Genomic DNA, 24,420 nt, shown 5'->3' with positions numbered 1-24,420 from the left:
CTTCATAGTAAATAATGGATTCACTTAACAATGTCAGCATTCAGTTAATAATTGCTACAAAAAAGGTCAGGCAAGGTGACATGGTGACCCACTTTACAACTGTCACAACTTACAACCAAAATTGCAGGCTCAGTTACAGTCATAAGTTGAGGACCACCTATAACTAATAAGTATTGGGCATCATCTAGATAAAAACCAAGGAGGCTGTCTCTGATATTCAAAACAGAAAACACCTATCTGCTTTTATTACCAATAGGTACCTTTAAAATGAAAATATTGCAAGGAAAGTCAGAAAGTGCAGATACAATGCCATCTTGACAGACATTATGCTGAGAAGTGACTCTACAAGTCACCGGAAATAGATACAAATGCTTTCCCCAGCACTGCATTACACAGAGCAGGTTCGTAAACTGCAGTATTTTGTTCTTCCTGAAATCCAGTTTTGCTAAAAGCCTCTTCTCTGTTTAGCTAATATTTAATCTGAAAAGCACCCAATTGAAGAAGTTGATTTATGCAGATTACTGCTTGAAGGCTATACAGTATGAACTTTCTTTCATAGATTTTGGTCTGAGGAGCCAGATAAATATTTAAATTTTCTCGGTTTTAATTTCTAATACAAGAAAGAATGATAAATACAGCACACATAATCCAAAGCTCTTTAGGGCCCTCAATCATTTTTAAGAATATAAAAAGATCCTAAGACTCACATGTTTGAGAACTGCTGCATTAGTGCTGGACCCTTTAAAGCAAAAGGGAGCTGCACTGGAGTTACTGGAAATATCTCTGGTGAGCTGATGAACTGATTCCAGCCAAGTTACGCAGCCCTGTGAGATAAACTGTGCATTTCCCATAGATGGGTATTTCTCTCTCTCTCTCTTTATCATGCAGTGTACACCTAATCTTTAGGGAAAAAATTATATGCTGTGTGAAATGCATGGTTTGCATGATAGGAATCCCTGGGCAGAGGGAAAAGTTTTAAAACCACTTCCCCTAGCAGTATCTTAAAAATCCTCAGGAAGAATTTTGTTTTAGATCCATTGGCACCAAAGAAGTATTTTGTTTTGTTTTTAACATCCTCAGGAGGAAGAAAAAAGGTTGGAAAACATGGCTGGAGGAAAGAGTTAAAGTATTTCCTTTGCAAGAGGCGATATCAGTTGGCATCAGCGATTAAGTTTCATACTATATCCTAATGTCCTAGTTTAGTTTGGTTGTATGAACCCAGCTGCTGTGATTGGTAAAGCATGATTTATGCCTATTCAATAAACCATTGCTGCGCAAAACATGATTAGCATGATGTGTCAATCCAATCATAGTTTTTATTCATGCTTATTAGAAAGCAGGTATTATTAACTTTTGACTGCCAACAAGTTCTTGAAACAAATTCATAATTTATATTCTTTTCCAACTTCTGCAAAGTTTTGCAGCTCTTTTAAATATGTTTATTGGTATAAGCTAATAATATCTAAATCATTTGTTCTCTGGGTCCAAATCCAGCAGAGTGGCTGCACTTGAAGAAGACCAAGTCAGGATTAATGCATCATTGTTTAGATTCCAAAACAAGACATTTCCAAAGTTGCCTTTTCCTTTTAAGGGAACATTGCCGTGGAGTAAAGTTCAGCAAATTGCCAGCAATGACCAACAGCCCTTGCTTTCTCGTAAGGAGAAACTAGCTCCATTTTAGTTTGTCAAAACATTTGTGATTAATCCTAAAGGACTGCTTCTTTTTAAAGAAAGTGCAGGGGCAAAGAATGGAAAGTTTGTGCCAAGAGCTATAAGACATGGTGAACTTGGAAGACATTTTCTGCATACACAACATGGCATCACATATAGGATTGCAAACATGAACAAGGCTTCAGAATTATAATTCTGGGTTGTTTATAAATGGACCAGATTCAAAAGCAACAAGGATTGGCATCCTTCAATCTTTAAGTATTTAGATGGCCTAGGAACCCAACTTGTTGGAACAATAGTATTTGTTCATTTATTCATTTAACTTGTATACTACTAATTCCTACAGTATCCCCTGTGGTTAATGGTGCTGAACAGATTAAAAAAAACTTTTATAATAAATGCCCTTAAAACAGAGAGAAACATTACAAATTAAACAAAATCAGCCATAATAAGAACTTAATAATATATACATTCAGATTAAATGGTATCAGTCAGCCTACTAATGCTTCATTGGAAGAGCTGAGTTTGAACATATTCTTAAAGGTCAAAATTACATTTGCAAAACATTTATTCATCTATTCATCTCTTTCTCTATTCTACTACTGTGAGATTATGTACAGATATTAAAAACAAATCCCAATATTTGCCAGGATTTTAAAGGGGGTCAAATAATAACTGGAAAGCAGAAACCAAAGAGGAGCTGTATTCTAAAGTTGCTTATACCAACCAGTGATCAAAGAAAGAGAAAAGAACAAATGACCTGAAAAAACGGAAAACTAACTCCATTAGGTAATTGTAATTTGTACAATGAAAGTCTTGTAGGAAAGCCTTGATATGTATCGGTATTCTGTAAATTTAAAATAATGTAGGAAGTCATCTCAAAATATAATCTTATTCATAGATTAGTCTTAATCACATTTATATTATCCCCTAAGCTCAAAGGAATTCTAGACAATTTATCTGGGTTTTCTTTCATTTATATCATAATGGGTAAGTTCTGATTTACTGTTTGAGATTTCTTAGGGATTTTATATCAATCCTATTCTTTTCAAAAGTATTGATACCACAGTGGCTGTGGTATCAATGTGATACCACTGTGATGTGGTAATGAAATAAGATGTTCTAACATACTTTAATTCAGATCATCTTCTAGAGGAATTTTATGTTCTTTCCCCTGCTCTAGTAGTGTTACTATTTGCAGGCATCCTAATTATATAGGCCAGAAATTTAAAATAATGGGGAAAAGAGGTTCAAAATTTAAGAAAAGTAAAATAAGTCAAAATGTGCTTCAGAAACTTCCAAGAAGGTTTTCTCAGCATGAAAAAAAATTACAGTGGCTGGATTTTGATTGTTCAGTGTCATGGAAGAGCATTATTTAAAATCTGATTGTTATTAAAATTTGAAAGCCCTTAATTATAAATCCTGCCTCAATTTGATGCACAGTAGTTCAAAGAATCAGCTGCAGTATAATCTAAAAGACAAAGTCCTTGGGGAAAAAATACTGAATCAATACCGTGTAACTATTTCTTTCCTTGCTTTGGGCAATGCAATGTTGATGGCAATACAGGTCTTCAATAGACAAGACTCCTTGCAGCTTAATTATTTAATTAACAAAAAACACACATTTCTGGGTTCACACATTGTACCATATGATAATGTTAGCTGACAATGGAATGGCTAGTCAAGGTGAAACTGTATGTATTAATAGGTGATTGTTGACACAATCAATTAACCTACCACAACGTTATGGTCCAGTGTATCATGTGAATTTAGAAAACTAGGTTGAGGAAACCAGAGCTAAATAAAAAGTATAACACTGTTATTTCCTTTTTACTTTTTTCTTGAGTGACAAGGAGGATTGGACTGCAAATTGATGAGAGGAAGAAAAGGATGGTGGTGTAATGTAACACTAGGCTACATTTGAGCTTCAAATATGTAAATAACCATTAAAAAGTAAAGGTAAAGGTTCCCCCGCACATGCGTGCTAGTTGTTTCCGACTCTAGGGGCCGGTGCTCATCTCCGTTTCATAGCCAAAGAGCCAGCGTTTGTCCGAGGACGTCTCCGTGGTCATGTGGCCAGCATGACTAGACGCCAAAGGTGCACGGAACGCTGTTACCTTCCCACCGGAGTGGTCCCTATTTTTCTACTTGCATTTTTACGTGCTTTCGAACTGCTAGGTTGGCAGAAGCTGGGACGAGTAACAGGCGCTCACTCTGTTACGCAGCACTCGGGATTCGACCCGCCAAACTGCCGACCTTCTGATCGACAAGCTCAGCGTCCTAATCCACTGAGCCACCGCGTCCCCATTAGGTGGCAGCAAAGGGAGGAAAAATATTTAGTGATCCTCTGGGTGTTTTACTTCAGATCTAGCAGCCCTTCTGAAAGGTAAATGAGATCATAAACTGTCTCCCCTGGAATATTTTGTTTGTTTGTATTCCTAACCATGAAGCGCAACTTAGATATTTACAGTGCAAATAAGGCCAACTAATCTCAAACTAATTACAAAAATTCTTGTTTTCCAAAAACGGAACTTGCTTATTTCAGTATATAAACAGTAGCTTAAGGCAAACTCATGTGATGTTATTTCAACTTGTTTAGAACAGATGGCCTTTTCTGTACATTTTCTTGAACAAGAAGGTAGAGAATCACTGACTCCTGCTAATGCCAAAAATGAAAATCCATATAAGTCTGGGAAATTAGGCTAAGCTATTCTTACATAGGACTGGACAACTAGATGTTATATTTTAATACACCTCAATTCCACTCCAAAGGGCAAGTTTATTGACCATAGAATTTGGTTTAATCCATCCTAAACAACTATCTTATGAGTTCTCTCTCTTTTCAACAGAAATAGCAAAACACAATATACTGTATGTTCATTAATGGAAAATACTCTTTGTACTTTATTTGCTGATTCTTTTAACAAAATAATGGTTCGTATGAATCTCTTTGTATTGTGCAATTTATGTGCCTGGTTCATGGACAACACTGACAATTTTTAACATTCCTTTGTTTTCCAACTACCTCTCATCATTTTAGTTTTTGTTTAACATTCATTAAGCAGCACAGTAGTTTTGCAGAAATATGAATACAATATGCCAGTGGTTCTTAAACAGGAAATAATTAACCCAAGGGGTTAATTTGGGCAAATCCTGTGGGTAATGTATAATTGCTTCTTTGCGAGTCAAGGATCCAGTCTGGGACTACCATGAGACTCTTGTATAAAATAACAGAATCTGGGTGTAAACGAATTATTCTAAATTGGGGGAAAAGGTTAATTGTGTCAAACAATTTAAGAACCACAGCAATATGCAGTAAATAAATGGTGTGGAAAATGTCTCTGTAAAGATTATTGAGTTGTGGGGATTTTTCTCAATTCTCCATTATTCAACTTGCATTTTCAGTCATATTACCAGTATACACTGATGAACAAGTCTTCTGATAAGCACTTGCCACCTTCCCTGTCTTATTTTACAAACAAATGAAATGAAGCTATATTATGTAATCCAAAGCAGCTGATATTACAGTGACAGCTGTAATTCTAGTAAATGAAGGCACAGACATGATCCAAGGTAATGTTTCAGGATCCAATCTGGGTCAGTCACCAGGACCAGAGTTTTAGTCTTCTGAGCTTTCGGACCTGTGTTGGAGCCCATCCTCATGAACCTCAGAAGACAAAATCTCTGGTCTGAGCTTTTGGACATGTGGTGGAGTCCATCCTCTTGAGAATGGGCTACCAGCACAAGTCTAAAAGCTCAGAAGAATAAACGTCTGGTCCTGGTGATCGACCCAGATTGGATCTGTAATTCTAGTGCCAGACTCAATTCCCATTTACCAAACTGTCTAAACTCATGTTGTACTCTGTCTATTCATTTGGTCTTTTTTGGAGGGGGGGTCCACTTATAAAACTGTTCAAAGAAAGGATGCATACTGCGTGTTTAATTTTTTTTTTTTTATTTCTACCCCAAACCACCCCAGCGATGCCCTCGATATGATGTCCCGCTGCCTGGAGGCGGTCCGGGTCTGGATGGGGAGGAACAGGCTTCGACTCAACCCTGACAAGACTGAGTGGCTGTTCGTGCCGGCATCCCGGGAAATTCCGATTATTCCATCATTGGCCATGGGGGGTGAGCTATTACCCCCCGTAGATAGGGCCCGCAACTTGGGGGTCCTTCTAGATTCACAGCTCTCTTTTGAAGAGCATATTGGAGCTGTGACTAGGGGGGCCTTTGCCCAGGTTCGCCTGGTGCGCCAGTTGCGGCCCTATCTAGACCGGGATGCCTTGCGCACAGTCACTCATGCGCTCGTGACCTCTCGTCTAGACTACTGTAATGCTCTCTACATGGGGCTGCCCTTGAGGTCCACCCGGAGACTCCAGCTGGTGCAGAATGCAGCCGCGCGAGTTGTCTTGGGAGTTTCCCGATACTCCCATGTTACACCTTTGCTCCGCGAGCTGCATTGGCTACCGGTTGCTCTCCGGGTGAGGTTCAAGGTGTTAGTGATGACTTACAAAGCCCTTCATGGCATGGGTCCGGATTACCTACGGCAACACCTGCGACCGGCGTCAACTTCCCTCCGTCCAGTGCGCTCCCACAGAGAGGGCCTCCTCAGGGTGCCACCAATCAAAGAATGCCGATTGGTGACCCCCAGGGGGAGAGCGTTCTCTGTGGGCGTGCCAGACCTTTGGAACAGCTTACCGGTTGAGCTCCGGATGGCCCCCGACCTTCAGTCCTTCCGGCGCGATCTCAAAACTTTCTTTTTCGAACAAGCTGGCCTGGTCTGATGGGATGGGGTTGGGTTTTATAAATAGTTTTAATTGTAATATGTATTAATTTTAAGGGCATAATGTTTAATGGCTTTTTAATTTTTGTATAATATTTTTATTGTGTATCGCCCTGTTCACCGCCCTGAGTCCTTCGGGAGAAGGGCGGTATAGAAATCAAATTATTAAATTATTAAATTAAATTAAATTGTGCTTTACAAGCTGCCTACGATACCAAAGTTGTGATTGCTGGTCAACAAGTTTTGGTTCTAAAAGAAATTCCTCCAAAGATTTTAAAGAGAAGGAAGGATTTTATATTTCTTGTGCAAGAGCTCAAGCAAAGAGATATAAGGTTCAGATGGGAGATCCCAGCTGGGTTGAGCTTCATGTATGATGGCAAAAGGTACTGTTTGAGTAATGTGAAGCAAGCGCATGATTTTTATAATAATGTCTTGAAAGTAACCCCATCAACACTTCTGGAAGCTGCAGAGGGATCTGGAGAAGGAGAACATCAAGAGGATGAAGATGCACAGATAGACGAGAAGGGTACAGGAGGAGTTCAAGCTGCAACTCTTTTGGATGATCTTAGAGAACAGAGGGTGACGCGTGCTGCCTTAAAACGCTCAAAAAAGGAAAAAAAATAAGACCAGTAGAAATCTATGGAACTTCCACAAAATATTTATAGTTAAGTGGTAGTTGTGTTTTTAAAAAAAAAAAAAAAAAAAAGTTTTGGGATGCTATGTATGGTAATAGATTTTTTTTTTTTTAATTTGGAATTAATGGACAACTTACTACAGAGGAAGAGGAAGAAAGTTTTGTGGGTTAATGTGGGTTAATTTGTGTAAGAACTATTTATTAATGTGCAAATGAGAATATGTTAAGGTAATAGTGAATTGTGGAAGAACATAGATGGGAATGATGCTAGTTTTCTTTTATTTTAGTTTTTTATATATATTTAGTATTATTAAGGATTGGTTTACTATATACAAGCTAGAGAGTGATGGATTTTAGAGTTTATAATTGTTAGTATATGATTGTTTATGATTGCCTTTTAGATATATACCTTGTATTTTGCTCTGGGAAGTCGGGGGGGGGGGGGAGGGGGGAGGAGGGGAAGTGGAGGGGGGGAGGTAGGGGAGGGAGGAGGGGGAGGGGGAGGGGGGGAGATAGGGGGGAGGTAGGGAGGGGAGGAGGGAGGGGGAAGGGGGGTTTTTTTAAAGGAAAATTGTATTTTATAAAACTTTTCAATAAAAAAAAATTCAAAAAAAAGAATAAAAAAAAAAAAAAATTAAATTGTGCTTCTGCTCACAGTTCTGGCTGCCATTGTAAAAAGCAGAACATGCAGGTAGCAATACCAATGCACAAAGTAAAACAGTAGGATCAGAAGGCTCCAGAGTTTGATAGTGATGCCCCTTGAGCTCATAAAGTCTTTGGCAGGTGATCAACATGTTATTCTTCCAATTTTAAAACACACTGCCGATTAGTCACAACATTCTTGACTGATGCCAATTATTTATTTTGGCCCAGCTCTTTTTGGTTGTGGAACATTATGCTCATTTGAGGGGGTACCTTATGCCCAAGTAGTTTGGACTAAGGATCAAAATAGAACACAGCTTGTGCGGTTGCGTTTCTTCAGTTATATCGAGTCCAAAATGGAATTCGGCAGGCCAAGGCAATTTATAAGAGGAAGATGGAAGATCATTTTCATAACAATGATGTGAGGCAGGTGTGGCAGGGGATCCAACAAATCACCAACTATAAACCCAATAACATCACTCCTGTTGACAGGGATGCTTCATTGGCAGAGGAGCTGAATCATTTCTTTGCCCACTGCCAAGTGAAGCCATCAGAGACAGCTGTACCATAGCTACTAGTCCACCACAACCCTCCCCTCACTGTGGAGGAGCATGAGGTGAGGAGTACCATGAGAGCTGTGGACTCAAGGAAGGCTGCTGGACCTGATGGCATTTCAAGCCGGGTGCTTAAAACACTACGCAGATTAGTTGGCTGGGGTCTTTACCAAGATTTTTAATCGGTCTCTATCCCAGTCCATTATTCCATCACTGTTCTATTACCTCCATCACTGTTCTATTACCAAAGAAGTCCTTTATTAACAGTCTCAGTGATTACACACCAGTGGCACTCTCCCCTATTATCATAAAGTGTTTCGAAAAACTGGTCTGCAGACACATCGTGTCCTGCCTCCCATACACACTTGACAGTTACCAGTTTGCATACAGAGCAAAAAGATCCACAGAGGATGCCATAGTCATCACTCTCCATACTGTTCTGACTCATCTGGAGCAGCGGGGGACCTAAGTAAGGATGCTCTTTGTAGATTTTAGCTCTGCGTTTAACACAATTCTTCCATACACAGTGGTGTCTAAACTTTTCAACCTAGGTCTTTCACATTCAATCTGTCTTTGGATTTTTAGCTTCCTATCTGGCCGCTCTCAGAGGGTTAGATTAGGCAACTATATTTCTTCAGCCCTTATTCTTAATACTGGCTCGCCACAGGGCTATGTGCTGAGCCCCCTACTTTATACCCTCTACACTTATGACTGTACCCCAAGTCATCCCAACAATATTATTGTTAAATTTGCAAATGATACAACAGTCATGGGACTTATCTCCAAGGGGGATGAGTCTGCCTACCAGAATGAGGTGGAGCAGTTGCTCTTGTGGTACAGAGACAATAATTTGGTTCTCAACACCACTAAGACCAAGGAGCTTATAGTAGATTATAGGAGAAATAGATCAGACATTCAGCCCCTGATGATCAGTGGAGACCATGTGGAGCAGGTGGCCAGCTTTAAGTTTCTGGCTGTTACCATAAAGGAGGACCTGACCTGGAGTGCTCATGTTATAGCATTGGTTAAGAAGGCCCAGCAGAGATTATATTTCTTGGGACTTCTCAGGAAACAATAACTGAATGAAAAATTGCTGGTGACTTTCTACCGTTTCTCCATAGAGAGCATTCTAATCTATTGCATTTGTGTGTGGTTTGCTAACTGCACAGTAGCAGATAGGAAAGCACCCCAGAGGTTCATTGCCATCATCCAGAGGATTATTGGCTGTCCTTTCCCACCCCCACCCTCCCCTGGAAGAACTGTACAGTTCCTGCTGTCTCAGGAAAGCTCAAAACATTCTTAAAGACTGATCTCATCCCAGAAATTCTTTTTTTGAACTATTACCATCTGGCAGACAGTACAGGATAATAAAAACAAAGACAAATAGGCTGAAAAAATAGTTTTTGTCCCAGAGCTGTAGCCATATTAAATACTACTGTATAGTGCAACATTGAAGTACAATATTAGGGGCAGCGCAATGGTGAATAGAATGTGAAGGATGTGTGTATATAATGTATGTTCTTATTTTTGGTTTTTACTTGTGTATAGTGTGCACTGTGGACAACACTTAATTTTGTTGTGAGTTACACAGTGACAATAAAGATTATTCTATTCTATTCTATTCTATTCTATTCTATTCTATTCTATTCTATTCTATTCTATTCTATTCTACTCTAGTTTGGTCTAAGGATCAGAATAGAACACAGCTTGTGAGGCTACATTTCCTCAGTTATATTGAATCCAAAATGGGAGATGCCAAATTAAATTTTAACAGTAAATGAACCAAGGGGCTTCCCCAGTTAAAATACTCAGTTTCTGGGTTTGTGCTTATTTACCGGTATTTATTTATCTACTTTGCAGAAAATATATACCAAGACTAGTAGTGGAATGCCCACAAAATATTCTCTAAATCACTAATTGACTTTCAGCATAAATAATTTTGTAATTTTGGAGAGTATGTTTTTGTAAGTGGTGCTGAGTACCTTTCAGCTCTAAATACATCATTTCTACAATGTGTTGAGTTATGGCCCATGATCATCCACTGTTGCTTGATTATCTTTGGTTGCCTGTATGTCTTGTTATTCCTGCGGATTCACTGGAGTTAGTTCCTCTAGGACAGCACTTCTCAGCCTTGCCAACTTCTTTAAGTTGTGTGGATTTGGTGTCCTGGAACTCCCAAGCCAGCAAGGGAAATTCTGGGAGTTGAAGTCCAAATATTAGCAATATCTTCAAATTGCTAAGAAACAATGTTGAGAAACACAGTTCTAAAGGTTTCAGAAAAGCAGCAGAAAGCCTAGTAACTACTATGTCCACCAAGCATAGTTTGATCAACTGTGTGATTGATCAGTTGTGTGATCAATAACATAATAGTGATTGACAATGTAGGATTATAAAACAAAAGCCTTTTAATCCTTACTTTATAAAGGGGGGAAGAGCAGCAAAACAATAAATAGACATAGGAAAAATAACACTTAAATGATTACAATGAGTAAAGACAATGAGAAAAGACCACAGCAGGATAGCTCTGTCTAGGGAAGATTATTGTGCATGATGATGTCATAGATGACATTTTAACAAAGAGAATTGTACTTTTTTGAGGCAAAAGAAATAGCTGGTGGGAAAAAATATGTTTTGCTTATTGTTATGATGAATAGAACTTATTATTATAGAGCCCCACAAAAACACAAGCATTTCAGCTTTGCAGAATTAATAAAAACAATATAGGAATACTTGGTTCCAAAATTATTGATTGTAAAACATTTTAAGTTTCATAACTGCAAGCAAAAAGTTGGAGAATAGGCAGCTGGGGTTTAAATATTTCTGAACATGGCATATTTGATGAAGGGCTCAATGATGCATTTGGAGATCAACTATTTTGTGGAATTCTGAAAGAAAACATTTTAAAAACTCAGCAAATCTAAGATTTTCAGGACATTTAACTTGTAAAAGAGTAGAAAATTGCTATACAGTATCCATGGAAACTAACATTAAAGTTACAGTAGAGTTTTAGTGAGAATTGAAATCAAATGTGAATAAACTTGGCAGTAGCATATAGACAGACAATAACAAGTCAAAAGTAGCTGTGTTGTCATTGTGGCAACTATTTACACATATAAGCTGAATGCAGATTTAAAGGAAACACCTGCAGAAAATGAAATAAACTTGGATATATTTAATGAGCCTCTCATTCAAAACAACAAATCATTTTCTAAAAATAAGCAACCAAGATGTTGATTAAAAGGAGTGCAGTAGCGTATGCCATAGATAAAGAATTTGAAATGAAAGTGAATTGGGAAAGTAACTCTAAAAAGCCATAGCATAAAAGGTGAAATGAGACCAAAATATGCCTCATTCCAGAAACAGTGGTCAAAACTACATCATAGCAATGAAACTCTGCACTCTCAGGAAAATAACAGCATGAATTTGAGCAGCATTTCAGACATCCTAAATTAAATCCATCAAAGTATTGAAGAAAAGATTGTCCCCAAGCATTTTACCAAAAACTAACCTAGTTAAGCAGAATATCTTAGATTCTACAAAGGTAATCTTTATGAACATGTACCACCACGAGCATATCAGGCTGAAAAGTCTGCCCCCTGCCTCGGAATGTGGTTTCATTCCATGGCCATTTTTCAAATATCTTGCCTAAGTATCTTAGCATCTGGTATCCATCATAGTTATACGAGTAGTCCTCGATTTTACAACCACAACTGGGGTCAGAATTCCTGCTGCTAAGCAAGGAATTGTTAGGTGAGCCGTGCCCAATTTTACAACACTTTTTGCTACGATTGTTAAGTGAATGACTGAGACTAAGTGAATCGTGCAGTCATTCAGCAAATCCAGCTTCCCTCGTTGCTTCTGCTTGTAGGAAGACAGCGGGGAAGGTCACAAATGGCAATCGCATGACTCCAAGATGCTGCAACCATTGAAAAATACATGCCAGTTGCGAAGCACCTAGATTTTGATCATGTGACTGTGGGGGTGCTATGTTAGTTATAAGTGTGGGGACTGGTTATAAAACACTTCTAAAAGCGCTGTTGTAATTTCAAATGGTTGCTAAACATGGCTGTAGGTCAAGGACCACCTGTATCAACTTTTACCTTTCTCCCAATTCATAACTGAGTAGAACTTCAGCATAAAGCATCCTACAATTGCAGTAACTGGTACACTTTGCTTCAAATTCTAGACTTCTGCTGTGTCACTCTGTGCTAACACCACTGTTGTATGCAGTTTTTATTTTAAATAGGCATCTATATAACTAGTTTTAACTAATATTTGGAAGAGGTAATAATATTAGCTCTGGTTTTCACTGGCTGGCTGCTGATGTTTATTCTACTAAATCTTTATTACTGCATTTATATCTTGTCTATTTTTCTGTGAACTCAAGATGCCATGCATAAGATCATTCTCCCTTATTTACTGTTGTTCTCCCCACTCTTAAGGAAGCAAAGGCAACGGAGAAGAAGAAAGAGGCAAAGATTCTTGAAGACAAACATAAGGAGCCTTACAGCAGAGATCTAAAAAAAAGTAGAACTCCTGATCTGATAAAGGAAGGGAAGAAAGAAGAACAAGTCCAGAAAGCAAGTCAGAAGGGAAAGGATGAAACAGACAGCAACAGCAAAATGGGACAAGCCAAAGAGAAAACTGGCAAGGATGAAAAAAGGTTTTCCAGAGAGAAAGAAAAATCCCTGGCGGCAGATAAAAGTGTCACAGGCCAAGTGAGAGGGGAAGAAAGGGGTAAACTGCTAAAGAGCAGGTCAGTAGAAGAGAAAGGAACGCAAGAGAGGGCAGCAGAACACAAGAGAGGGACAGGGTGGGAGAGAAAGACTGAAGATAAAAAAGAATGCGAAAAAATAGGAGAAAGAAAATCAGCTTTAAAACCAGTCTCAAAGAGAGAAGATAAAAGAGAACCCCCCAAAGCAGGAGAAATAAGCTCAACTCCAAAGCCAGGCTCAAAGGCTGACAATGAAGAGAAACTCTTGAAGGATAGTAAAAGAATTCCAGAGACAAATGTCCCAATTTTAGAGCAAGAGGGCATAATCCAAGAGCCTCCTGATAGCAGCCCCTCTAAATCTGCAGACAATTCTTCAAGCCAGAGCCAGGAGGATGAGGCCACCAGCATCTTTGATGAACCCTTGGAAAAGATCAAGAATGATGACCCAGAGATGGTAGAAGTTAATATCAACAATTCTGAGTGCATCAACAATGAGATCCTGGTACGCTTTGCTGAGGCCTTGGAATTCAACACAGTGGTCAAGGTCTTTGCTCTGGCCAATACGCATGCTGACGATCATGTTGCATTCGCCATTGCCATCATGCTAAAGTCCAATAAGACACTGACAAGCATAAACCTAGATTCCAATCATATCACAGGCAAAGGGATCCTGGCCATCTTTCGTGCACTGCTGCAGAACAACACTCTGACGGAGCTGCGCTTTCACAATCAGAGACATATTTGTGGAGGGAAGACTGAGATGGAGATAGCTAAGTTGCTGAAAGAGAACACCACATTGCTGAAACTGGGCTACCACTTTGAATTAGCTGGGCCACGCATGACGGTCACAAACCTGCTAAGCAGGAATATGGACAAACAGAGACAGAAACGCTTACAAGAGCAGAAACAGGCCCAAGAAAAGATGGAGAAAAAGGACTTCCTTGAGGTGCCAAAGGCAGGATGCTTGTCAGCTGGCTCTCCAAAGATTTCTCCAAAACCATCCCCCAAAACCTCCCCAAGGTCTTCCCCTAAAGCTTCTCCTAAGAAAGCTGGCACCCCAGATGCTCCTCCTCCCCCACCCCCACCTCTAGCCCCTCCCCCTGCTCCTCCCTTGATTAATGAAAACCTACGCTTGTCCCTTTCTCCGGCCACTCAGAGGAAGATGGTGGAGAAAGCACTTCCTCCCCAAGAGAAGAATTCCAGAGATCAACTTCTGGCTGCCATTCGCTCTATCAACAAGAAGCAGTTGAAAAAGGTACATCATTACAGCACTAAGTTATAATGTGGCCTGCTTGGTTTGCTTAATCTTACACATTGACTGAACCTTGTGGTTTATAATCCATATTTTATGCATAGTTTTACTTATATCTCTGGCCATAGTTCAACAAGCCAGTTAAAAGAAACAATGGTTTACTGCTACATGTGAATCAAGACACAGTCATGGTAGTCATATTGGGAGGTAGCACTTGAGTTATTGCTGGGTTCAATAAAGCTACCACTTTTGATAAGGCTAGTTGTTTTGATGCTTACTTGCACATAGTGACCTCACATTTCTGTGTCTAATGATTGGAACATTTCTTCATTGTTTCTGCAAAGGCTACATTCCTTAGGTATTTACTAACATCTCCTGGTGGAGTTTCACACACAAAAGGCCTCCATTTAGTAACTCTGTGGGACTATGGATAGCTAAAGTACCATCTGTGTTTACCCACTTATTAAGATCATCTCTTCAGATGCCACTATTTTCTGGAGATAAGACACAAGGCAGTTGAGACATAATGTCAAGATCTTTTAGGTTTCAGCATCTGCCTTTAAAAACACCATTCTCAACAGACAAACCCTTTTCGACAAAGCTATTTCAGGACTAATCTAAATTAAGATGTGATTTTTAATAATTAAAACTTTCTAAAATGGGAAGGAGCTACAAAGGGATGATAGAAGAGAATGAAAGAGGGGATATATACACAACTGTTTGATGAACTGCTATAACCTTGAATTGCTCTTTGGATCTCCATTAGATGCCTCTAATTTGAGAATTTGTACTAAGTTCATGTCTTATTTTGGCAGGTGGAGGTTCCCAAGTTACTTCAATAGTAGGGAGAGGAATCTTGGACAGAGGAGATTGCCAAGGCTGAATCACTGTGTTTGTCTCTCGGGTGACTGTTTACATGAGAAGAATGCAACAGAGCAACAGCCCGCCCTGTGTTAGTCCCAGATGAACAGTGTTCTCTATGGGATTAATTTGGACAGAAGAATTAGATGGATTGCCAAAAGGCATTGTTATCAGGAAGAAATAATATTTATTTTTAGTCCTTTTTAATAACAAAACTTATTTTTCTCCAGAAAAGAAGGGTCTGCAGATATGGTATATTTGAGCTTTTTGTCTAGTTTTCCTTGTGGGAGCTCAGAAAGTAAAGGGGCAAATGTGATCAGCCTTGAAGAAGTCTGAATTTGGGGTATCTCTGCTTATCTCATCATTTCCAGGCAGCAACACTGCAATCGCTTACCATTAGGAACATATACAGAGCTACACTGGAACAGCAGCATCATGACAAGGTGTCCAGCATATTGTTGGTACAAGAAGACTCTAAATGAAGCTATGTCACATTTGTGCCCATTGCTGCTCTACTGACATGGCAATGTCATGTTCTGTTTTGCCTAGAGTACTCTATACTGAAGCAAGAGGGTGGGGGAGAAATTGTGGAGACAAAACTCATGGTTCAATGTCTCTGTGATCTCAAGGATTCCATTTTTCTGATAGCAAAAAGCAAAAACAGGTTCTTATAGGCCATGGCTCCTTGGTGGAAAGAAATGGGTGTGCGCTTCACCTTTGATTGCTAAAGACTTGTCATGGTGCCATGATGTAGCTGTAAGCAAAGGCAGCTGAATGGACTGCATTACTGCTGGGTCTGGGTGTTGCTGCTTCTACCTCTGAAGTAAGCAGCAGTTTCCCATCTCATTTTAGAATTTAGAATACTTAATCTTAGAAGTCATGTAGGAGAAAAAGAACAAGCTTAGCTATGAGTGGGAAATAATGAAAAAGGCAAGCAATCCACATATATAATCACCTGAACTTTGGAAACTCAAATTTGAAAAATTCAGACAGCATCTTTAGGGTTTGAGGCAAAGAATCAGTTTGAACTTTACCTAATCAAGTGGGCAATAACTTAAAAGATTATGTCAAATATCTCTCAAGATATTTGTTTACTACAGACATGGGAATAAATTTGGGGGCCAGAAGGTTTTTGTAATACTTTTTAAAAATATGCTGATTTATGGAAAGAAACACTCTCAAGGAAGAGACATTATTTTTGAAATGTCCATCAATAAGCCATGTTATGTGGACTGAGAATGCTGTGTGCTCCATCCACTCTTGTGTCAGCTTCCTTTCCTTGCAATCTCAGTCTTCTTTCCCACCAAATGAATCTCAGTTTCATGAATTATATTTTTAGCATAATAGCTGTTAAATACTTCCTGGTAATATGTGGCTATTTAGCATCACATGGTGGTTGGATTACATGAGTGTATACAACCTCAATCGTCTTGAAGAAGGGAATACCCATAAAATCAGGGTATGGATGGGATGCTGACAGAATACTGAAGTCAGTCACCAGTAAGTAGTTTTGACATAGCAAATAAACCACAAATGGAATGTATGAAGTGATCCTGAAAGTATTCTCCAAAGCACCTGAAGGCAGAATGAGAAGCAATAGATGGAAACTAATCAATCAACCTAGAAATAAAGAGAAATTTCTTGACAGTTAGAACAATTAATCAGTGGAATGGCTTGCCTTCAGAAGTTGTGGGTGTTCCATTACTGGAAGTTTTTAAGAAGAGATTGGACAACCATTTGTTTGAAATGATATAGGGTAGGGGATTGGACTAGAAAATCTCTACGTTCACTTCCCTGTTGTTCTGTTATAATAGAAGAATGACAGCAATGTTTTTAGAAAATTGTTGAATCTGTTTTTCTCTCATTGTCTTCCCCCATCTGGCTCTTCTGTTATGTTCTGGCTACACATTCCCCATTCACCAGCCATCCTAAACATGACAGTGTAGCCCAACACTTCTAGAGGGTATCAGGTTTGTGGGATCAGCTCTTAATGAAGTAGATACCATAAACAGCATGAACTGGACAGGGAGCACCAAATACTTGACCTGAAGAAGAATGTAATAGACAACAATATTAAAGGGACTATTTTCCCCCCTATGAAGGGTAATGAAGAAAGAGCAACTCCATCAGCAAACCAGTTTAACTTCCTGGTAGGCTCAATAATTTCCTATATCTAAATCCAAGTATTGAATTCAACTAATTTCTGGCTTGGGCTGTAAAGGAAAACGTATTTTTTACATTTAAGGGACTTTAAGAGATTAATATATAAATGAACAGATAAATCTAATTCTCTTGGAGCCATGTTTCATGGGTCACACAAAATGCCGACATGTATCTGAATTAAGATAATGCAGGGTTCTCTGCAAGTGTAAACAATTATAGTTTTTCATCGTCTTGTGTATTCAATTAAGTTCCAAATAAGGAAAGCAGCGAAGGAATTTCAGCAGCGTGATAGAAAGCATTCATAGCTAACAAAATACAGTTCCTTCTCCCAGATTGTGTGTCTTGACCTTCCTGTTTTCAAAAATAGGTGGCATACCTACCCAGTTATGTTGGTTCCCAATTCCCCTCATCTCCAACAAGAATGACCAAGCTAACTTATGGAGATCATGACAACTAAACGGGCCTTCTTTTTCCTGACCAAATGAACAGAGACAGGCAGTTCTTATTCACATTGGTGAAATATTTGAAGAGATGTTATCTACACTTCTATTATCTTTTAAAAGGTGGAGGATAGGTGAAGGTATTCTTGCTGAAGAGAAAGGTTTATATTTTCATCACATTTGCAAAAATAATGGAGGGAAAATCAAGAGACAAACCACTTGAGCATGTGATCTCAAATTGCAGACATTGTTGCCATTTTCAACTGTTTCTCAAGAATTTTGTATTATGTATACCGTTACCTGCACTTTCATTAATAAAGCTCACAAAATGCCCCTGACTGTAATGAAACCTTCTGGGCCCAGAGGCTGTGAAACCCTTCAGATGTGCTAGTTGGTACAGAAAGAGCAACTTGATTGATGTGTGAGCTAATCCCACCTAGTTGCCTAAAATTCTTCAATAGAATAATTTTCCAGCCTGTCTCCCAACTGTTTACATTTATAACTGTTTCACAATGGGTAGTAGGGTTATGATTGTTCTGATCACTGAAGTCAGATTTCTTATTTTAGATTTTCCATTCCCTGGATCATTTTGGCTCTAAAACCCGAGAAAAGAAAAAGGTTGCTCTAACTACTGACCAGAGTATAGAATTTTATATGTATGTGTTTTTATTGTGATAAAATATCTAATTTAAAAAAAAAATAAGATGCAAAAGTATAATATAACCAGGAAGGCAGGATTTGATGATGCCTTTTAATTTAAGTTAAAACTATTTTAAATTTAGCTACTACAATACTGGTATATTAGAATTATACTAGCATTAGAACTAAAAAAGTAGAAACTTTATGTATATACAGTATAGTGTTTGTAGAGGATATGGTCATAGAAGAGATGAAATAGGAGATTTCCTTACATCCCTGTAGAAATTGCAGTACATGGGCAAAATCACAAGGGCAAACTGATTAGGATAATTGGTGTATCTCCTCGGGAGATGAGCACTGGTGATTATGAGTTGTTCTGTGCATAGAATTTTAAGAAAAGACACTGGGGTGGAACATTCCTGTTTGCATGCAAATGTGAATCCTCCATATGGTCTGAGTGTGTGTGTGTGTGGGGGGGGCATTATGCCAGAGGAAAGGAGCTTTTCCCTCCTCTGACTGCCAGATCACTGGGTTGCTGGCCAACACTGCAAAACTGAGGATCCATCTGAGTCCAAGGCAGCTGAGTTATTTCTCTGAAGCCCAGAGAAATGTCTATATTTGGGCATTTTGCATGGACTAGCCCAAGCAAAGCTTCATTCCTTTGCACTTCACAAGAGTGGGAAGTCTTCCAGCTGCCCAGAACAGACCGGAGGAGAAGAAAAACATGGTTTGACACAGCTCTTCCTTAGCCATTCACAGCCCCACTTTTCTTCATTGGTTCCCATTCTTCTTGTGGCTCCCCTGCCATTCTCACTGCATGTGCATGTATGTTGATTACCAACCAATACACATGTGTTATTGAAATACCTATGGGCTTGTTGCTGTCACAGATGTCCCTGGTTTTGTAAGTTTCCACCACATTTGGCAAATCCTCTACAGATAATTATCATGGATAATCAGGAGAGGCTGATGCTTTCATGATACCCAAATGACAGATGGTATGAAAACAATGCCATATTTTCTGAAGTTTCATTTTCCCACAACTTAGAAAGTATTTTTGGTTTATGGTTATAAAATGGTAGAGTCTGGCTTACTGTGTCTTACTCACATTCTGCACTGTCATGTTGCTTACCATGGGTATCAGGGTTGTCAACAGGGCAGAGAGAAGTCAACAACTATGCTGAAAGTGCCCAGGTTAAAAGCCTCACCCCCCTTTTCATGTGTGTGTTACACAGTATAAACACGGGAAAAGGGGTGGTATTCGATAGCATGATCATGTTCACTATTTGGACGCTGTGGACCTACTGATGAATGCATGCTTGTACATGCGTGTGTGCTTCTGCTTATTAGTCTGGCCAATCTGACTGTTAAGGTGAGAGTCCAGGCTGATGATCAGTCTAAGAAGGAAAAGTAATCTTTGGGGCTCCTTCTTTGCCTCTGTACTTGCAGGAAGAGAAGTTTCCTGCTTTCTTCACAGCAAGCTTCCTCTAAAAACAACAGGTAGAATTTACACCAGAAGAAAAGTCTTCTGGAATATCAGTTGTTATTCCAATGTGTTTTGTCACATTACATTTATAGCTCCTTACCTTCAAGAAGTACCTTGGGTAAAGCTGAAACATCTGGCACCAAAAGACACTTTGGGCTTCTTCAATATAATTGGAGATAATGCTATACTTTAATTTAGATGCTCAGTGCCCATTAATCCTGAATAGTTTAGGCAGGACTGAACAACAACTATAGAAAAATTATATATACTAGCTTGAAATAATGATACTTGGTAGTCTTGACTGAAAAACAGGCTTCTGTTTTATATAATGTCATATAGTACACTTTTACATCAGAGTAAAGAGTTACAGTTCCATCAACCTCCATGCCCTTTCTCTCTGAAAGAACAACACAAGAATGTACCGAGAAGTAATGGTAAGAAGCTGGGTTGTTCAATGTAGTTTTTCCTGCAAGCATGAAACAATAATGCCAAATTGGCGTAAAGCCCATGCCAGGCCTTCTGCTGCATCATGAGAATTTCATTCCAAACAAGTGTTCTAAGAGGCAATTTATTGAGGTCAAAACTTTTCTGTAGAAACTGCTTTTTCTTAGTTGAGACGAGAGCAGAATTTGGATGATAGGCAAAGTTTTGAGGCACTTTGTCTACGTTCTGAGCATTAGAAACAGAATGGGAGAGTTAAAGCTCTGGGTCTTGCAATCATGATCAGAAAAACCTATGTGGAAAGAGTGAAGCAATGGATTTCAAGTGGACCACATAGAAAGAATACTGAAATTGCTAATGCCTTAAACCAGAAGAGTGCTCTGCTCCCTATTAGCTGGTTTTTCAACTTTGGTAATAACTCAGCACTAGAATGAATGAAAAAGAGTTTGGGACATTGGTTTAAGAATGCCCTCATGTGGTAAGAGTTTTACCTCATATTATCAAGACGCAAATGTTTCCAAGTGGGTAGTTCTTAGTGCTACTACTGCAATACTTGGTGCAGGTATTTCAGCTTTTCCTCCAAACACACTTTGGAAGAAAGAGAAAGGAATATAAACACAGTGGGAAACTACTCTGGCATTTCATATATGGTCCTATATTTGTAACATTTGATGTTGGAAAAGACTCCTGCGAATACCATGGACAGCAAAGAAAACAATGGATCATCAAATAAATCAACCCAAAGCAACTCATTGGTGGAACAAATGATCAGGCTCAAATTATCCTACTTCGGACATATTGTGCAAAGACCAGTACTCTGAAAATAGCTCCAATATTGGGAAAGGAAGGAGGAAAGGATGATCAGCAGCAAAGCAGATAGACATTGTAGCAATGAGTGTACTATTGGAAGCCCTGAAGGACCAAGTTGGGGACAAATTGTCGTGGAGAAACTTTATGCTGTCACTAAAACTTGAAAAGTATTTTTTTTATTACATTTATATCCCGCCCTTCTCCGAAGACTCAGGGCGGCTTAAAAGCTTAGCAGTAGCCTTCATTCTATGTATATGCCTGCTTGTTAGGGCTTTCACACACACACCCAAGCGGCATTATTACAAAGTCAGCTTAATTGCCCCCAACAATCTGGGTCCTCATTTTACCTACCTCGGAAGGATGGAAGGCTGAGTCAACCTTGAGTCTGGTGGGATGCGAACCTGCAATAATTGCAGGCAGCTGGCGTTACTTAAGGAGGCATTAGCCCACTGCTCCACCAAGGCTCATTTGATGGGGCATAACCAATAACACTATATTTTGTAGCAAGGAAAGATTCTGACCATTGGACCTCATGAAGTCTGTGAAGCAGAGCAATTGTGTGATACAATTCATTTGTGGAAGCAGACATTATCACAATAAATTTAACTGCAGTAATATGTATCTTCAGAAACAACAGACAGACTCATGATTATGCAGATATGATTAATTCATTTAATGATTTTAAGGTATTTTAATAGTCCATCCGTTATTAAGGTCTGTAATTTCCTTAGGGATAGTCTTAGCCCTCTCTTTGGAATTAACATAGTTTCAAGAAAGCAATGCTATATACACATCTGGAAATCAGTCCCACTGAAATTTTTGATCATTCTGGAGTACAGGTTAGGTTGGGAATGGTTGATCCTTGTATATGCCATTTTCTGGATCTGAATAACTTTTTTTTTATAATACCTACAACATTTTTAAAGCTGCTTTAAAGACTCTTTTGTGATGGCAGAGTAACTGTATGTCTGGATTTTCCAGGACATAGTTGGATTCCACTGCTGGCTGCCCCATCTGGTCAAGAATAACAAAATTCCCCAACTGGCTCAGATGGGGTCACCATGGCAGTGGCACCCAGTGCAGTAGAAATGTCTTGCTTAATAGTCAGGAAGGCACTTCCCAGCTATTGGAAAACGGCAAGGCCAGATGCCCTGCTCTGATTGCATTCCGCTGGGCAGAAAGGAAGCAGGTTGCAAACAAGTAAATTTATTTATCTCATTTTACAAGCTGTTACAGTCCCAACATCCCACACATGGAGAGGGTCCCCTCCAAAATATGGCTCAGTATCAAAATTATAAGGATCAGAACATGTCACTCAAAGGGATAACATTACTGCAAATTTTAACCAAGCACTAAGAGATATAACTGTTTACCTCTTCCATGAAAATCAGAACTCTTCCCCAATAAGATGGGAGAAGAGACTCCGACTGAGAGACTGAAAACTATTCAGCTAAGATAATGGCATCAGCCCAATTTTGTTTGATTCAGAAGCTTAAGCTGAATTATGCTCTTGTGCCTTGTTAGTACAGATAGTCAACTTATGACCACAACTGAGCCCCAAATTTATGTTGTTAAATGAGACATTTTAAAGTGACCTTTGCCCCATTTTACCTTTCCGGCAATAGTTGTTAACAGAATCACTGCAGTTGATAAGTTACTAAGATGGTTGTAAAGTGAATCTGGCTTCCCTGTTGACTTTGCTTGTCAGAAGGCTGAAAAAGATGATCACATGACCTTGGAACACAGCAACGGTCATAACTGCGAACCAGTTGCCAGGCCTCTGAATTTTGATCACATGATCGTGGGGATGCTTCAACAGTCTAAGCGGAAAATGGTCGTAAGTCGTTTTTTTCAGTTGCTGTTGTAACTTTGAACCGTCAATAAATGCACTGTTGTTAAGTCGCAGACTACCTGTACTTGGATAGGAAACCACCAAGAAATCCTAGATCCGTTTGCAGACTAGAGCGGGAGGTTGCAAAAGTGTTAAGATTTAGAACAGGGGTAGGCAACCTCGGCTCTATTATGACTCATGGACTTCCAACTCCCAGATTCTGGGAGTTCTGGGAGTTGAAGTCCATGAGTCATAAAAGAGCCGAGGTTGCCTACCTGTGATTTAGAAGAATGCAACAACAGGCCCTTTCTCTTAACATTATCGAGAAAACGACCTTGCTTTCGCGAGCACCCGCACCCCTCCCAACACGCAAAGCAGGGGTCTTCCAACTTGGCCCTTTTATGACTTGTGGACTTCAACTCCCAGAATTCCTCAGCCAGGCATGCCTGGCTGAGGAATTCTGGGAGTTGAAGTCCACAAGTCATAAAAGGGCCAAGTTGGAAGATCCCTGACGCAAAGCGTCTGGAGCTACAGTACCCGCCTCGACTTCCCAGAAGGTCGCCTCCGCCAGGGGGCGAAAGAACGGCGGCCGGAAGAGCCGGGAGGGCCCGGCGTCTCTTCCCAACTAAGACCCCCCAATGCTTTCGCCTTCTGCGCCGGCGGGGCGCGCTTGGCCGGCTGGAGCTCCCGCGGGATCGGGTGACGCGGAGTCGGGCGAGGAGCCGGACAGAGGCAACCGGCTGGCGACAGGGGCCCGCCGAGTGGACGGCGCCGAGTCGGAACTTCATCCTGCAGGAGGCCGGCCTGCGCCGGAGCGACAAGGCTCAGCTCCGGGGCGCACAGCTGGTTTTCGGCGCCGCGTCGCCGGCAGCAACGCCATCGAGCAGAACGTCCGGTGGCGGATTTGGAGTCGACCGGCGAGGACGAGAACCGCTGGCCGGGCCCCAGGCCGCTCGCTCACGCCATTCCACCCGAGGGCAGCCGAAGGGCAGCGCGGAAGTTGGGGCCGCTCTCTCGGGGTCAGCGTTTCCCACCAAGACTGAGCCTCGGATTGCAATGGGGCAGCAGGGAGGGCCTCGCCTCTTTCCTGGCCGCTGTTTCGTGAAGCCCGCCGTCCTCTTTTCCTGGGAGCGCGGAAATAGTTCGTGACTTCCAACCCTGGCGTTATTGTGGCAGGTGCCTGACTGCTTGAATTCTAAAGCCCTGGAGGACTTTAGCGGCTTCCTTTTCTGTCGCTTTGTCTGCCTTGGGGTCCCACCGGTTCTTGCTTGAAGGCAAATGGTATTTCTTGCAGATGTTCAGTGCGCATCAGTTTGTACTTTGTCCATACTGTGTTGTTTGTGGTCAAGTCTGCTTAACTAGGTGGTCTGCTGTTTCTTTGGTTTCTTTCCGGAGGTGGCAACTGCTGTCTGTTTTTATTCCTATTAATTATCCTGCCTTTTAAAATATAACTCGAAGTGGCAAACATACCCAGCATTCCTGCCTCCTATGCAATGGTC

At 40.2% G+C, this 24,420-nt stretch overlaps 1 protein-coding gene across 1 annotated transcript in view; it reads left to right on the top strand.

Moving 5' to 3' along the window:
• Nucleotides 1-15,687, top strand: part of LMOD1 (leiomodin 1) — a 29,662-nt gene extending 13,975 nt beyond the window's left edge. Inside the window, exons 2-3 of the mRNA XM_083361065.1 lie at nt 12,727-14,253; nt 15,066-15,687. Coding sequence (XP_083217191.1) covers nt 12,727-14,253; nt 15,066-15,092 — 1,554 coding nt within the window. The 3' untranslated portion in view covers nt 15,093-15,687. The remainder of the gene's footprint in view (nt 1-12,726; nt 14,254-15,065) is intronic.
• The last annotated feature ends 8,733 nt before the right edge of the window (nt 15,688-24,420 follow it).

Source organism: Vipera ursinii (assembly GCF_947247035.1).
Source record: "Vipera ursinii genome assembly, chromosome: 3".
NCBI classification, from domain to species: domain Eukaryota; kingdom Metazoa; phylum Chordata; class Lepidosauria; order Squamata; family Viperidae; genus Vipera; species Vipera ursinii.
This window is presented reverse-complemented; position numbering and strand designations above follow the sequence as displayed.